At 33.4% G+C, this 17,663-nt stretch overlaps 1 protein-coding gene across 1 annotated transcript in view; it reads right to left on the minus strand.

The window, feature by feature from the left end:
- Positions 1-1,374: 1,374 nt before the first annotated feature.
- Positions 1,375-17,663, minus strand: part of arrdc1a (arrestin domain containing 1a) — a 29,901-nt gene continuing 13,612 nt past the window's right edge. Inside the window, exons 3-8 of the mRNA XM_030144640.1 lie at positions 17,368-17,418; positions 12,619-12,773; positions 10,175-10,357; positions 6,042-6,218; positions 3,879-4,431; positions 1,375-2,319 (exon numbers count right to left, since the gene is read on the minus strand). Of these exons, the coding sequence (XP_030000500.1) occupies positions 2,282-2,319; positions 3,879-4,431; positions 6,042-6,218; positions 10,175-10,357; positions 12,619-12,773; positions 17,368-17,418 (1,157 nt within the window). The 3' untranslated portion in view covers positions 1,375-2,281. The remainder of the gene's footprint in view (positions 2,320-3,878; positions 4,432-6,041; positions 6,219-10,174; positions 10,358-12,618; positions 12,774-17,367; positions 17,419-17,663) is intronic.

The following is a 17,663-nucleotide window of genomic DNA, read 5'->3' on the forward strand; positions in this document are numbered from 1 at the left end:
ATCAGTGTATGACCTGAAATAGAACAATGTATAATATAAATGAATGTGACCCTTTTCTAGAAACAAGTGATGTTTTCTGCAGCAGAGGAGGTAAATTCAGTCTTTACAAGTGACGTAAACCATTTCTACAAATGTTAGAACAGACTGTAATTAAATCTTCTTAAACATAAATGGGACAATGTTGCAGAGCAGGAGGTAGTTTATTGCTGTCATAAAGGCAGTTAATATAAGGAGTGTATGTTAGTGTCATAAAGACACACATGAAAAACATTTACGCATGTACAAAAACATAGATGTTAGAGTTTTAATTTCACTACATTTGCCTGACAGCTTTAGTTCTCAGCTTCATAGCTACGCTGGTCATTCATTTAATTTCCTTCAAACACATTAAGTGTTTCCTTTGTGGGTTGAGAATATTGTTCTACCTCTCAACGCTACAGCAACCGTAACTGCTCATGTTTTTGGTCACAAAATCCTCCTCATGAAAACTTATCACTTTTCAAAAACATCAGTATAAATCAGTCTAAAATGACAGTGAAACTGAGATAGTAAGGGAGAATATCTGCACATTTGATTCATAAACCTCTGTATTGTCTGTGTAAACTGTCATATATGACTTGATATGTCTTTCAGATCACACACCAGTGTAATTTTAACAAGAATGGTATGAAAAGTAATGCATTTTATAGGGGTCAACTTGACCCAGTGGCTGTTCTAGGTATAAGATACATAGGTATCATTATTATTATGACTGCTTATTATGGGTTAGGGTTCAACAAAGCCTAAAATAATAATCATCATTATCACCATGTCACTGCAATAAGGAATTGCATATTTTATATGTATATATATATATATATATATATATATATATATATATATATATACACACACACACACACAAACATATATACATATATATATATATATATATATATATATATATATATGTATAATTATTTTAGTTTACATATACGCATATTTTTCATTTGGATTTATCATGACTTGGCCCAACACAATTTCAGAATAAATTAAAAACTGGAGAGCCTCTTCCTTTGACTGAAAGAGTAATGCATAATGAAAACAAACAAAAAAAAAACAGATGTGGGTAAATTTGACCTGTTGGCTGTTCTAGTATAAAGCTAAAATCAGTCTTTCGGCTGGAAAAGTGTCATAAAACTGACGCGTCTCTGTATTTTAAATTATATTCCAAATGAACTCAATATTAAAGATCTACAGAACTAAAATTAATCTTAACACATCATATATAACATTAAAACACTGATATTTTACTGCACAATGATAATATGAGACTTTTACTGAAATAAATGTGAAAACTATATATACGTGTCAGTCAGACAAATGAAACAGTGAGAAATCTGGGTGTTTTTATTGGAAACCAGAAAACAGTTCAGGAACATTCAGAACAATAAATAAATACAATGCTGGTTGTGTTTCTGCATATTTGACAGATTAAACTTGATCAAACAAATGAACAAAAGAATCACTAACTATTAAAAGATAAACAACGAACATACCTGGAGAAAAGCCAAATAAAATGTAAAATTAAAGGTGTTGCTGTAGTGATTAAAAAAATGACACATATGGATGGGATGTCTGGTAAAAACACACATTTATCATTATCCCCATAAGGAAATCATCACAATTGTAACTGATTATGTATTTGTTTCTTTACAAAGTATTATGTATAGAACTTTCAATATCTGGATTGTTCAAGTCATTATAAAATTGAAAAATAAAAAAAACTGCAGTTAAAAAATAAAATGCCACAGGGCCGTTACCAGTAAAATTCTGCAGATTTAAAGAGTATTAAAAAACGTACTTTATAAGAGATGGTTTGATTTTCCTGTGCAGGTTTTCTTGACATCACAGATGCCATTGTTGGGTTTTGTTTACACATCCCATGACTAAAAACACGACTCCTGTTACTGTACATACAACAGCAAATCAAATCACCCCTTCACTGAAAGTGCGAACAGTATTTACTAAAAAAAAAGTGTTTTGCAAAGACAGTGTTGATTGGCTGGTCAGTTGATCAGAAAACGACACCAGTTTCATGTTTGGAGTCGATTCACTTCCATCTCAAACCAAAAATGATGCAGAATTTACAGTAAATTACCCTCGCGCCGACTCAGTCTGTGACCCTTCAGAAATGAATCGACGTGGGTCACGATTTATGGTTTTACTTCAACATTTTTGCTTGACATCAGGGGTGAATTGATGCTCGTTCCGGTGGGTGTTTCCTCGTTCTCCTTTCAGCTCATGTGTTGCAGCTCTCGTCATAAGAAGGTGGAGCTTCTGCAACGGAAATATATCGAAAAAAATCACATCACCGCCAAAAGAAACACAGCAACACACACTCTACGACAGGTCTTATGACTGGAAACTGTCACTGAAAAGAGGAAACAAAACCAGGTAGATGGACTCACAAAAAAACAGTTAATATTCTATTTTTGGTTGTTTTATTAATGTACAACACCATCAAAATTATCAATATGTCTTTAATCATTTCTTCCTACTGAAAATGGAAATCCTATAGTTTTTATGCATAAAGTAATATATGGATTAATGCAATTTCTTTTTATTGTGTATATTTTGATTCTATTCTTTGGCCCTAGTTTTTGTGTCCTCAATAAAGCTTGAATGAATGAATCAATTGTCGGAGAATGGGATAAATGTTCCTAAGATTATTACCTCCACCAAGGAGGTTATGTTTTTGCTGGCATTGGTTTGACTGTCTGTCTGTTTGTCTGTCTGTCTGTGTGCAAGATAACTCAAAAAGTTATGGATGGATTTGGATGAAAATTTCAGGAAATGTTGATACTGGTACGAGGAACAACTGATTAAATTTTGGTGGTGATCGTGGTGGGTGGGTGGGTTGAGGACTGATCTACCTTGGCGGAGGTCTACGCTCTCCGAGTGCTTCTAGTTTAATGTTATTATTATTATTATTATTATTATTATTATTATTATTATTATTATTATTATTATTATTATTAATAAAACAACAACATCACTGCAATAAGGACTTAACCACCAGGGCACCAAAAAATGCATTTTTCTCCCAGTACACACATCGTTTTACTTTAATTTGGATTAATCATGATTGTATCTCATAGGCAATGTAGCACAACACAATTTTAGACTAGAAGCACTCAGAGAGCACAGACCTCCGCCAAGGCAGATCAGTGCCCCCCCCCCCATCACCACCAAAATTTAATCATTTGTTCCCTGTGCCAGTATCAACATTTCCTGAAATTTTCATCCAAATCTGTCCATAACTTTTTGCGTTATCTTGCACACAGACAGACAGACAGACAGACAAACCAACGTCGGCAAAAACATAACCTCCTTGGTGGAGGTAAAAAAGTTAAAAACAGGAGAGCCTCTTCCTTTGACTCCCATTAAACATTTAAGGAAATATTGATGTTTATAAAGTATATGGACAAAAATATTGTCTACAACTACAACTGTAAGATGTCCTTTTCATGCTGATTTGAGATAAAAACATCAATATTTCCACAAATTTTAATGGGAGATTTTTCTTCCTAAATGAAATGTGAAGAAAGTATAAGTTTAGTTTTGGTAGAAAATTATTATTTACAGTGAGAACATGAAAAATATTTTAGAAATTAAGTAAAAACCATCTCTGAGGCATTCTGGAAGCAAAGAAAATTTAAACAAAATTAACCAATGTAATGATATTTTTCTCAATATAAAATTATATTATGATGTCATTATTGTTTTGTATCCCAGACCCCTGTTAGAAAAAAAACACCTGAATTCAATGTGTCCACATACTTTTGTCCACATAGTGTGGTTCTAAATCTCATGCTACTCAGTGTAGATGAACTGACCTTGTGGATATGAGGAGTTGCCGTAGTCTGGAGGCAGGATGAGTGGGGTCGGCATCGTGCTGGCTCTGTTATCAGTGGGATAAGGTGCAGTGGCCCCTCCGGAGCTGGGACCAGGACCTGGACTGGGACCGGGACCAGGACCAGGACCGGGACCGTTGTGGTTTTGGTTCTGGGAGAAAAAGAGCCCGGGTGCGTAGCTGAAGGCATTGGGCGACACCAGCTGAGACTGGCGCTTGTTGGGGTAGGCGTCGTCAACCCCGCCCTCGGCCCCCTGGTGGAACTCTGCCGGTGGAGCGCTGGGGGAATTCCCAGACGATGACATCCGGGAGCGAGGGGCTGGACGGGGGGCGGGTTTGGGAGCGGGGCGAGGGAGCATGGTGGGGGTGGTGGCTGGAGCAGCGGCATCAGGGGCTGAGGCTGAGGGAGGGGTCAGCTCAGCGGGTTGGGGCGTGGGGGGAGTGGCTTTTATGGACGGTTGGAGTTTTTTATCCAGTGAGACGTTTCCGATGTGGATGGGTAACGTTAACATGACGTCTGGAGACTTCAGACTGACCTGGAAACCAGAAGACAGAAAGTACTGTTATTTTATTCTCATTTTAGTTTTTGCTAAATTTTATATTCTATTTCATTATTTTACTTTTTTGTTTTGTATTTGTTCTAATTTTATTTTCTGATTTTTTTTTTTTATTCATATTGTTGCACTAATTTCATTGTACATATAAAGGCTATTCTATTCTATTCTATAAAGAATTTCAGCTTCTCCTATAAACATCACCTCAGTTTTACAAAAGGATGATTAAGACACACTGATGATAAAAATTATGCGATTTGAGAAAAATATGACTTCAAGAATAAATTTGTAATAATTCACCAAAAAAATATAAGATTAAAGTCGTAATAGTCAGTCAAAACAAAAATTTACCCAATGAACCCAAGAAAATAAAATCTGCCAATATCTTTCCAACATTATCTTTAATCCCCAAAAGTCTGAGTATTTTGTTATTTGTGAACCTTATGCTAAACATTCTTCACTTGAAAGCAAGTGAGAGTTTATTCTCATTAAATTAAGATTTTTTTCATGAAATACTAATTCTTGCAATACTGACTTTCTCAATATATTCCACTTTATTTTTATAGTATGATATTTTGCTCTAAATATTTTATATTAATATGTCTTTAATTTGACTAAATTTTAGAGTTCATAACACCTTTCATTTACATATTATTCCAAGATGTTTTTACAGCAGGGGCATTATAGTAAATAAAACCCAAAACAAAAGATAAACAAAATAGAATAAATTTGGTTGGAAAAAAACTAGATAAAAACTACAATGAACAATATAACAGGAACTAAAACAAATTAAGCTGCTGGTAAAATCAGTTTTCATGTTGCCCCAGTGAATAAAATGTTTCAGACAATTCAGACCTTTAATAAACAACAGTTTTACAGATCATATTGGATATCACGCATTCTGTAATCCTTCCTTTCCGCTTTTATAAAAGCTTCCCTCATAATAGCATCAGCTAACATACAAATATAACGAGAATAAGAATGATAATCAGCTTTATTTGCTAAATACGTCAACGCATATAAGGAATTCTTTGCCTGCAGCTGTTCCCTCTCTAGTATAACATAGATAAATAATGTAAGAAAAGTAAAATAAGAAAAAATCTGAATACATGTAAACTTTTTGTACATAAATACAAACTAAAACCAGTGAAAACTGACACTACTTATGCCCATTTAAACTTATTGAATCTAAACTGCAACTGAAAACCGAAGACAACATGTAAATGGAAAAGTTACAATAACCCTGGAGCTCTAATGAATATTCACCTTCTATTTAAACCACCCATGAAGAGATATATTACTAATATTACTCTTGAAAGATGCATGAAGAAGCTTATTAAACCCTTATTCAAACTGTTAAATCAATACTCAGAAGCCAAATCTGTTAAGTATTGAAAACCTTTAGTTGCAAAACTTGGGACAATGGGAAACTGTCATTTACTTTATGATATATTTAGGGTTTATTGTTTTACTTATAGGTACAGGACTTTAAACACATATCAGATGCATTTGTCGTCATATTCTTCATTTGCTCTTAAAACCACAACCACTGTGAGCCCATTTGTAGAACAATCACTGAAGGTGAGTCTTACTTTGACATAATATTCGATCTTTATGAGCTCACACCCAGAGAGGCACGACTGAGGAAGAGGAGGGACGATGATCTGCTCCTTCCACTCCACCTCTTTACCAGCCTTCACCACCCCACCCTCCACCTCCGCTATCGTCCTCAAGTCATGAGTGGGCCTCTTTGTCTCGTAGGTCACTCTCTGAAAACACACAAAAACATGGACATTTACTATCAGAAGTCCACAGCAATAGAATAGAATAGAATGTCTTTTTTGTCACCGTAAAAAGTGCCCAGATTATCACGTTTAGGCATTTACAGTCTGAAAATACACCAATAAGCTATAACATTAAATCTACTGACAGCAGAAGTGGTAATAACATTGATTATTTCAGTAGTTCTCAAACTTTTGATAGTGGAGTACCCCCAGAAATATATTTTCTAGCCAAGTACCCCCAACTCTCACTTCAGCATTTTTGATTGAAAAAATGAGGCAAAATTTGTTCCTGTGCCAAAGGTCTTTATTTTCATAACTTTGTCAAGAAACCACATATATTTAACTTTAATATATTAAAAATGACAAATATTGATTTGATATGGTATGAACTGACAAGTGCCCTCTTTCATTGATGAGAAAAATAAATTAAATGAACCTTACAGCAACAAAAAATAATTACTTAATTACTCAAATAAACTCATCTTGAATAATATAAATCAGCAATGTTCTTAAAATGTTACCAAAGCTTAAACAAGATGGCTGACAATAATAATAATAATAATAATAATAATAATAATAATAATAATAATAATAATAATAATAATAATAATAATAATATTGATTTAAAAAAAATACAAAGATTGAAATGAAATAAGGTCAGGAGTGTCAATTTTATTATATGAATGTATTTATTGTGTTTCTTATTATTTTTGTATTCAGTACATAATGACTTATTTAATGTATTTTTCCCAAATAATGTCAAGTACCCCCATTTGAGAAAGACTGGATAATTTCATTCCAAATGGACCTTTGACTGGGTTGGATATATTAAGCAGCAAGTGAACGTTTAGCTGTTGAAGGTGATGTGTTGGAAACAGAAAAATGAGCAACGTAAGGAACTGAGTGACCATAGAATCTATTTTGACTCAGTTTAACATTCACTGTTTTGCTGTTGAAGATACTTTTAAAATGACTGCGAGTCCGGCGACACATTTTCTGCATACACTGTCATTCAAATTAACGTATCTCCTCAACAGTTTGAGCAACTGACAAAATTAAAACATAATTCATTCTAAACCCATTGTGGTTGATGGTACATTTATAACACATAATAATGATAATTAATGGCCAGATATTGAAAGTTAAGTCCTTCCTGTAGCAAAAATTGGCAAAAAAAAAAGACATTTTCTGACAATTTTATTGCAAAAAAACATAAAGAAATCCTAGCAGCCTGTTATAACGGTAGTCTTTAAAGGGTTAATACAGCTCCAAAGGTAGATACATCCATGACAGAAACACTTCCTCCTACTTAAGCAATGCAATAAACATAGATTAAACTATACATCTGTTATCTAACCTTCACTATAAACAGCTATCTCAGTGCTGAGGGAAAATGACTTGCATTAAACTTTTTGCTGGATTATTTAAGACAATATTTTAATGTGTATTATGGATATTACTCTTTTGTATTTTATTTAAACTTAAAAAATACATTCAAAACCACTGATAGTGCAATGTTTTATGATGTAAGCGGTTTCAATGCACAACATAAAAGTATGTGAACACAGTGAGTAATTTACTTAAGTTATTCAATACACCAGTGACTCATTATGGACTGAGAACCTGTTCTGTTGAATTCTATCACATGAGTAGCTGTAGTAATTCCACACAAGTGATGCTACTCTTCTTTTTTGAGGCCAAATGTCCTTTTATCAGCATTTTTCTGTCATTTTGCTTTGAGATGATGCCTCATTTCCAATAAAACTGCGTAAAAGAAACACAATAGAGCAGAAAATAAACAGAATAAAAGGCGATTTTGTAAAATAACAAAATCTATAGAACAAAACAAACAAATAAGCAACAGGTAAAATGGGTTAAAATGTCACATGTGCTGAGGACAGAAATGACGTAGGTTTCTGTCATTTTTTCCAGCTTGCAGGTGCACTGAGACTAAAACCTGATTTTCCAATCCTGGCCCCTGCAACATAATACAGTCACTGGAGCCGTTGTGATAAGAGGCCAAATTAAAATACAACAGTGAGGAGGCATAAGGAGGTTAAAGCCTTAAGAGCCTTATAAATAAATAAAACCTACTGTCTGTCACAAGGGAGAGACACTTAAAGGAGTGATATTTTGCTTTTTTAAATGGAATTAACGCATTTTCAAACATTTCCCTGTGGTCTCCATAAACTGTAAATGCTCTGCTTGGGTCTGAATTCTTCATTAATTCAACTCCACAGGTCCATCTTCAACCCTATTTCTGATGGGTTATGTTCAAGGCCAAAAGTAAAGTACTACCAGCTAAATTACAAGAAATGTTTCTCTTATTTATTTATTTATTTTGTTCATGGTTGTGCATTTCATCAGTAAACATTCAACAATCATCAAGTAAACAAACATGTACACACCCATGCTTGAAAAGGAGCAGGATGAAGAAAATCTTATATTTCCTGCCCCCTTCTAAATTATAATAACCTTAATGGTTAGCTATACACAACTAGCTATAAAATCATACTGTATAAAGTCAGACAAACCAACTAAATACATCCAAAGATAATACAAAATGAATACAAAACCAAGTGCAAAACTACATGCCCAGAAAGTACAAAACATAGGTAAATATAAACCTGATGAAATGATGCAAAAACATTTTACCAGTCCAAAGCAAGTAAATAAATATGTCACAAAATACAAAACCAATACGAAGCCAAATGTAAAACTTATAACTGTTCAGATAATCTCATTGTTCTTTCTTTATACACTTTTTTCAGTTGGAATATGTTTTTACAGTCCTTCAACTCATTATAAAGAGTGCTTCACTTCAGAGAATGAAGAGCATAGAAGGAAAGGTCATTTCAAGCACCAGTGTGACAACTTTGAAGCAGATGTGTACATCAGTGGTGGGTGTTAAACTCTGGAATTCTCTTTATAATGAGCTGAAGGACTGTAAAAACATATTCCAACTGAAAAAAGAGTATAAAGAAAGAACAATGAGATTATATGAACAGTTATAAGTTTTTACATTTTGCTTCGTATTTGTGCTGCATCTTGTGACATATTTACTTGTTTTGGTCTGGTACAAAGTTTTTGCATCATTTCGTCAGGTATATGTTTACCTACGTTTTGTACTTTCTGGACATGTAGTTTTGCACTTGGTTTTGTATTCATTTTGTATTATCTTTGGATGTATTTAGTTTGGTTTATCTGACTCTATACAGTATGATTTTATAGCTAGTTGTGTATGGCTAACCATTAAGGCTATTATTATTATTTAGAAGGGGGCAGGAAATATAAGATTTTCTTCATCCTGCTCCTTTTCGAGCAAGAGTGTGTACATGTCTGTTTACTTGATGATTACTGAATGTTCGCTGCTGGAATGCACAAACATGAACGAAATAAATGAAACAGTAATGACACCAGAAAGGTGGTTTACAGCGCTGGCCCTTTAAATGCAAATGAGCCACTTCATGCCCCACCCCCTCCAGGTTTTTGACCGTGCTTTCTGACCCGTTCAGCCACTTGTGTTTGTTAATACATCCAACAATTGAACATTTTAGGTAGTTGGCCTGAAGTTTGGACATATTTTCAGTTTTTACTACATCCGCTGCTGCTGACAAACAATTATGTCGTATTCAGAGAAATGTTCATCAGAAGTCTTGACCTTATATGTGCAAATGTTGTGACGCAACTAGTTATAAAACGTAACAAATTAAGCAGGAATTAAAACCGGTTGTAGAAATCCACTCGATTTTTGCTGGAATGAATATAAAGATGGCTTTGCGGCACCTAGAGGGTTCAAATTCAAACTTTATGAACTATTAGGGTCCAAATACACAAATAAATTAACCAAAGACTAATAAAAGTGGGTTTAGCAAAATATGACCCCATTAAGTGAACTGATATTAAATCTATGAGATGTTCTGATGGTCTTTTGCGTTTACCTGCATCAGACTGGCCACCATGTTGCCTGTGCTCTTCCCAGACTGGTTGTGGATCTTTGCCGTCACCTGGATGATCTGACCCGGTGTGTAGCCCCTCATGTCGGTCTGGGCTTTGAGGACGACCGTGCCTGTTTTCACCAACATGTAGGTGAACTGTTGGGTCACAGCAGATGAACTCGTACCCTGCACGAAGAGAAGCAACGTAAGAAAATATAGACATGAATGCATTTATATGAAATTAAAGATCTACACAATATGGACAAAAGCATGTGGACATGTTGATTTCAGGTGTTTCTTTTCTAATAGGGGTCTGGGATACAAAACAATAATGACTGTCAGAATATAGTTTTATACTGGGATAAATATCATTATATTGCATTGGTTAGTTTGGTTTAAATTGTTATATTCATTCATTCATTATCTGAACCCGCTTTATCCTCACTAGGGTCACGGGGGTCGCTTGGAGCGTATCCAGCTACATAGGGGAAAAGGCGGAGTACACCCTGGACAAGTTGCCAGTTCATCGCAGGGCTGACATATAGATAAATTGTTATATTTGCTTGCTATATTTGCCGAACAATTTACTTTGGAAGCAAATATAGCGAAGTAAATTGTTATATTTGCTTCCAAAATGCCTTTTACTTAATTTAATAATAATAATAACACATCACACTTCTATAGCACTTTTTTGGACACTCAAAGACGCTTCACAAACAATCAAACAAAAAGAACAGAGAGAAAAGAAAGAGGCTCAAGAAAATTCAAGTTTGAACAGGTGAGTTTTCAGTAGTGATTTGAAGTTTTGTATTGAGTCTGAGTTCCTGATGCTTTGTGGGAGTGAGTTCCATAGGGTGGGGGCGGCTGCAGCGAATTTCTGAGTAATTTCGCTCAACATCAATTTTGTTCTTTGTTTATCCATGACTAAAATTTTAAACAATAATAATAATAATAATAATAAACTTTATTTGTATAGCACCTTTCATACAGAAATTGTAGCCCAAAGTGCTTCACATTGATTGAAAAAATACAATATTAAAATACATTAAGATTTGATTATACATCAAGAAATAAAATGAAATTTGAGAGAAATACAATAAAATAAAAATAAAAATAGCGCACATTAAAATATTTGATTATGCATAGAATTTTTGAAGTGCAAGAAATAAGATGAAATTTGAGAGAAATACAATAAAATAAAAATAAAAACAGCGCACATTAAAATATTTGATTATGCATAGAATTTTTGAAGTGCAAGAAATAAGATGAAATTTGAAATACAATAAAATAAAAAATTAAAACAGAAATACAATAAAATAAAATAAAAATAAAAACAGCGCACATTCCTGGTTCCTGAATTGTGACCCCATTTTTATCTCCTTTCAAAGGCTAATGAGAATAAAAATGTTTTTAATTTGGTTTTAAATATATTCAGTGAACTGGCTTCTCTAATGTTCTACCTCTAAATTTCTAAAATATTTTTTGTGCTTTGACTGTAAATAATTTTCTACCACTGCTAATCAATTAGGAAGAAAAATCTCCCATTAAACTTTAAGGAAATACTGATATTTTTATCTCAAATCAGCATGAACAAGACATCCTACAACTGTAGACATGATGAGTCCCAATATTTTTGTCCATATAGTTTATAAACATGATTTTTTGGCCAAATTGTGATATTGTGCATAACTTTACCCTCCTAACACTGCGCTTCATTTTGCATCACTGGCTATTACCTGAAAAAATGTGACTAGATTATTATGCTATGAGGCTAACAATATCATAATCGTTTTAGTCATGTCATCTTACAGCTGTAGCCACAATATTTTTGTCCATATAGTTTAGAAACATCAATATTTCCTTATTTCAGGCCATTCTGAACCCATCTTTATTATTTGCTATATCAAAAAGAAGGACTAATTGCTAACCTCAGTTTAAGCTACTCTCAAATAATCAGATCAGACCAAGTAAAATACCCACATATTAATGAAACTTCCTGTTTAATTTGTGCAATTAAATGACCAAAAATCAGATCTTCTAACATCTTAACCATCAACAGACAGTGCATTTACAGGATTTTGGCCAAAACCAGTGGAATCTACTGTATACTCAGGTTTATCAGTTGAGTTAACATGCAAAATAGTGGTTCGCTAAAAGTGATAAAACATACATATTATACAACAATAACACTGACACCTCTGTAGAACATTTAAAGTCATAGTCATGGACAAAAAAAAAGCAAAACAAAATCATTGTTGAGAGAAATGAAGTAAAAACCATCTCTGAGGCATTTTGGAAGCAAAGATAACAATTTACACCAAACTAACCAATGCAATGATATTTATCCCAATATAAAACTATATTATGACATTTGTCATTATTGTCTTGTAGGAGTCTTACACCATCATCTTATTATCCAGTAGAATTATGATGCGTCTGCTCCTTACCCATATGTCTGGCACTTCATTCAGGTTGAGGAGACACAGCAGGTAGAACGGTTTCTCCACATTGTAGTCTTTGGAGAATCGTGGCGTGTCAATGAAAGCTCTTACTCGGTACACTATCTTACCATAGTTACCTTCAAAAGAGGTTGGAGCAGTGGCTGTTTGGGAGAAGAAAGAAGAAAGGTGGAGAAGAAGGAGAAGGAGGAGGAGAAGAAGAAGAAAAAGGAGGAGAAGGAGGAGAAGAAGAAGGAGTAGGAGAAGAAGGGGGTGAAGGAGAAGGAAAAGGAGGAGAAGAGAAGAAGGAGGTGAAGGAGAAGAAGAAGAGAAGTAGAAGAAGAAGAAGGAGGAGGAGGAGAAGGAGGAGAAGGAGAAGAAGAAGGAGAAGAAGAAGAGGGAATAGGAGGAGGAGAAGAGAAGAAGAAGGAAAAGGAGGAGGAGAGGAGAAGAAGAAGGAGGTGAAGGAGAAGAAGAGAAGAAGTAGAAGAAGAAGAAGGAGGTGAAGGAGAAGAAGTAGAAGAAGAAGGAGGAGAAGGACAAGAAGAAGAAGAAGAAGAAGAAGAAGGACAAGAAGAAGAAGAAGAAGAAGAAGGAGGAGGAGGAGAAGAAGAAGAAGAAGGAGGAGGAGGGGGAGGAAAAGGAGAAGAAGAAGGGGGGGTGATGGGGAAAAGAAGAAGTAGAAGAAGGAGGAGAAGAAGAAGGGGGGGTGAGGGGGAGAAGAAGAAGTAGAAGAAGAAGGAGAAGGAGGAGGAGGAGAAGAAAGAAAGAATGAATTAATTCCAATAAATGTACTTTTTTCCTTCATTAGTTGCACTTTAACTGTATGAATAAACTCTTATTAGACTTATACTATACATACTCTTACATTACACAACAAACACTACACACACTGCACACTACAGTATGGGATACAGATTTAGTAAATGACATAAGAAATAAACAGTTATAAAACCATAATTGTCCAGGTGCTGTTGCATAGTAAGTACTTAAGATAATGACTTTTAAAAATTGCTATTTGCATCACTAATCAATAATATAATATTTTCATTACATACCGTCACCTTCCTAAATAATCTTTTAATATAGTGACTTTTAATCATCAAATACTCCATTTCTGGTTAAGTTTTTTTGTGTTTCCTGAAAAATCTGAAAAAATGACTAAGGCATTTACTTTAGGAAGGTGATAAAATAAAATCAAATACAATAAAATAAAAATAAAAGCCCCAGCTGTAAGTTTTAGAACAAATGTAGTCATATCACAAAAAGACAGTAACACTATTATTCTTATTATTTACTTAAAGTAAAAAATGTAAATTTTAATAAACATGTTTAATGTCTATTGATGCGATGCATTCTGCTTAGTCTTTCATAAGTGTGTAAATGAAACCTGATCCTGACACTGATAGTAGGTCCACAATATCACCTCAAAAATAATCCCATAAAACTAAACTGAAAAAGTTGTTTTTCATGTAAACATGAAAACCGAGGCTAGTTGTGATGCACCTGCAGGCGTTCTGCTTGCACATGCACGTTTCAGATGACAGTGCAGTAAAAAGACCGGTCCGGGCAGTTTTAAGTTTCTGTGATGTTTCTTATCACACAGAACTGAAATGACTGTACTCGGAAAAATGAACTGTAGCACATGAACGTGAACGACCAAACGAAAAATAAACAGGAGAGTTGGATCCAATACCTGAGAATCTATTATAATAAATCACAGTAATGTTATTTAGACACAAAATGAATGACAAGTATTCAGTATTTAGTTATAGTTACTTCATTAGTTGCACTGTAACTATATGAATAAACTATTACTAGGCTTAGACTATATACCATACATTATAATATATTATCATTAAAATATATTAGGAGTTACTATACTAATATATCATTAGTATACTATTATTGTATTATACAAACCTATGCGTGACCAAAAACTTCTTGCACATTACAATATGACATATTTAGTTAAACAGAAATAAGAAAAAAAACTATTATAAAATCATAATCACCTTAGTGCTGTACAAATAATAACTAGTTTAGATAATGATTATTTTTTAAAGTGTTGCACCACTATTAATCAGTCATATAAAAAAACATATATAATTATTATATACTGTCATCTTTCAGAAACAGTTGCCCAAGTAATTTTTTTTGGATAAAATCATCAAGTACTCAATTTCTGGTTAAGTGTTTCCTGAAAAATCTGAAAAAAAATGAGGCAATTATTTTAAGAAGGTGATTAAAATAAAATAAAATAAAATAAAAAAAATTAAATTAAATTAAATTAAACAAAATTAAATTAAATTAAATTGTGTTTCCTGAAAAATCTGAAAAATGACAGTGGCAATTATTTTAGGAAGGTGATAAAATAAAAAATAAAACAAAACAAAACAAAACAAAATAAAATAAAATAAAATAAAATAAAAACCCCAGCTGTAAGTTTAAAAACATGCCTTTACTCAGATTAAAAAAATTACTGAACTGATATGGGAGGATATAGCAGATCAAATATTATCACACGTGGTTTACGGTGATGATGTGTGTTTACAAATGTGTCCGTCAAAAACCCGTGGACGTCATCAGAGGACTGGAGTGACTAATAGGAACGAACTGCTGCTGACGTTCATCTGCAGACGTCAGGTCAGATGGAAATCATGAGGACAATCAGTGGTTTTCAGACACACCTCGAACACAACTCTAATCTGTCTGCATCTCTCAGGGTTTTCAGTGCGTTTATCAAATGCTTCAGACTTTTATTCTACAGTGTTCAATGGAAACAGTTGTTAGTAACAGACCCAAACCTATCATGTATATCTAAAGTTTGATATAACTCTGGTCTATGTTTTTTTTTGTTTTTGTTTTTTTTTTAACAAATTATCTGCCTCAGAGATTAAATGTGCTAAATCTATCATACTTTAATAAGATGAATTGAAAACAAATTAGTGTTTAGCTGATGTTTTCAGTGTATATGATAGTGTTTTTACACATATATATTGGTTTATGTCCATTTATACAATAGATTTATAAATGTTCCAGTATAAAGAACCTGTAAAATGAACGTATTATAATGTACAGACAGTGTTTTGAAGTAGATCTGAGAAAAACATTCTTTTCAAGTTAAATTAATTTTGTATCTAAAACTATATCTTGGAAACTACAACCAACGAACTTTTTGGACTGAATTTCTCTTTATTAGTGACTCAAAATTGGGAAAGTTTCATTATTTTTATTCTGGAGGGTTTTTTTTTTTTTTTTTTTTTTACTTGTAGACCAGTGTTATGTTAATTCACGTTCCCTACTCCTGAAATTCTTTGACAAAGTAATTACTCAACAAAACTGGAACTGAACTGATCAAACTAGATGTACATAAATAATTTTAATTTTGTTTATTGAGCTTTCCATCCAATCCTAAAAGAGCATCCTGAAATTAGACACAAGTGGAGCCAAGTTCTGCTAGGAATTTGTAAAATCAATTAATATGACGTCTGATTTAACTAATAATAATAATAATTAAGAAAAGAATAAGAATGTTGTCTAGAAGTATGTAGTTTATGAGAACCCCTATAAAGTCATGAGTGATGTAGAGGAGAGAACTCAGATTTCAAGGATGTAACAAGTTGAAAATGATGTGAAAGTAAAAAAAACAAATTCATATAAGAAAAATTAAAATGAGACAAAATATAAAAATAATACTCAAGATACAACACAATGAAAAAGAGTACAAAAAAAGTAAGTAAAAGAAAAATGATGTAAAAAAACATAATTCATGGTGTAATTTTCAGTATAAACATTTAGTCTCTAGTCTCTGTTCAAAGATAAATAATATTCTTTTTATTCCACTATTATAGATTTTTATTTTATTTTTCTTGACAGCTTTCATTACCAATTCATTACTAAAAATAACTGAATGATTTATCTCTAGTTAATTTAATTTTTACTGTAATACAAACATAAAATAGTCTGTTTAATGTGAGTAACAAAGTAAAAAAAACCCAAAACATCTAATTTTAACAATACTTTTGGTGAAAATTGTGATTTCAAATGAACTGGATGTAAAAGACATAATTCATAACTTCATTTTTTTTTAGTATAAATGCATTTATCTTTTGAGTCTCAAGATGTTCAGAGGTAAATAATATTATTTTTATCCCACTATTACACATTTTATTACACTACATTTTTCTATCAGCTACACCGAGTTATCCATTGCTAGTTCATTTAATAATTGCAGTAACAATGTGCTGTTTGTTGTTTGGATTTTAACAGCAGAAAATGTTCTAAATAATATGAACTCTCAAAATCTCAACAGGATAAAATTGCTTTGTTAAAATTTTGTTCCAATTATCTGTGTTTGGCAGATTTAGCGACAAAAACTCTATATTCACATTAGTAACTCTGTCTGAATATTTAGCTCTGTGCAACTTTCTAATGTCCAAAAACCAAAATGCCTTAAATTACTTAGAAACACATGTAGTAAGAAGGTTTATGGTACAGATCAGGAAGTCACATGACCCCAAACAGACTCTGAATCAGTTTGTTGCGTTTTCTCCGTAACTCGTCATTTATTTGTCAGTATATTCTGGTAATGAATCTTATATAAGCCTCATTTTCTTTGCTGCTGAACCATATCCGGGGTAAACATCAACATGCCGGGACATGTCCGTCAGGTTGGGAAACGCACACAGACACACACATATAGGAAAGAATGTGCGGTGACAAGTGTTCACCCCGTCACTCGTCGCCTCCTCCTACCTGGTATGAGAAACTTGAAGGGAAAAGTGTGTTCTCCCAGCTTCAGGGTTCCTGCAGTGAACACAGATAAGCATCCGTGAGTGGAAAGCCTGTAACAATCGCTCTGCTGTTTCCAGATAAACACCCTGAGGGCTGCATGTAGAATACACAATGACTCCAGAGATGGAATGGGATTACACATACACACTTCTACTACACTGCATTCACACTTTAAGCCTCAGAAGCCACTATTTTGGACTCTGCTGCTATGTAATAGAGTCCAATCAAGCGGTAATACGTGGACACATTTGGTGTTC

This window comes from Sphaeramia orbicularis, chromosome 9, assembly GCF_902148855.1.
Source record: "Sphaeramia orbicularis chromosome 9, fSphaOr1.1, whole genome shotgun sequence".
NCBI classification, from domain to species: Eukaryota; Metazoa; Chordata; class Actinopteri; order Kurtiformes; family Apogonidae; genus Sphaeramia; species Sphaeramia orbicularis.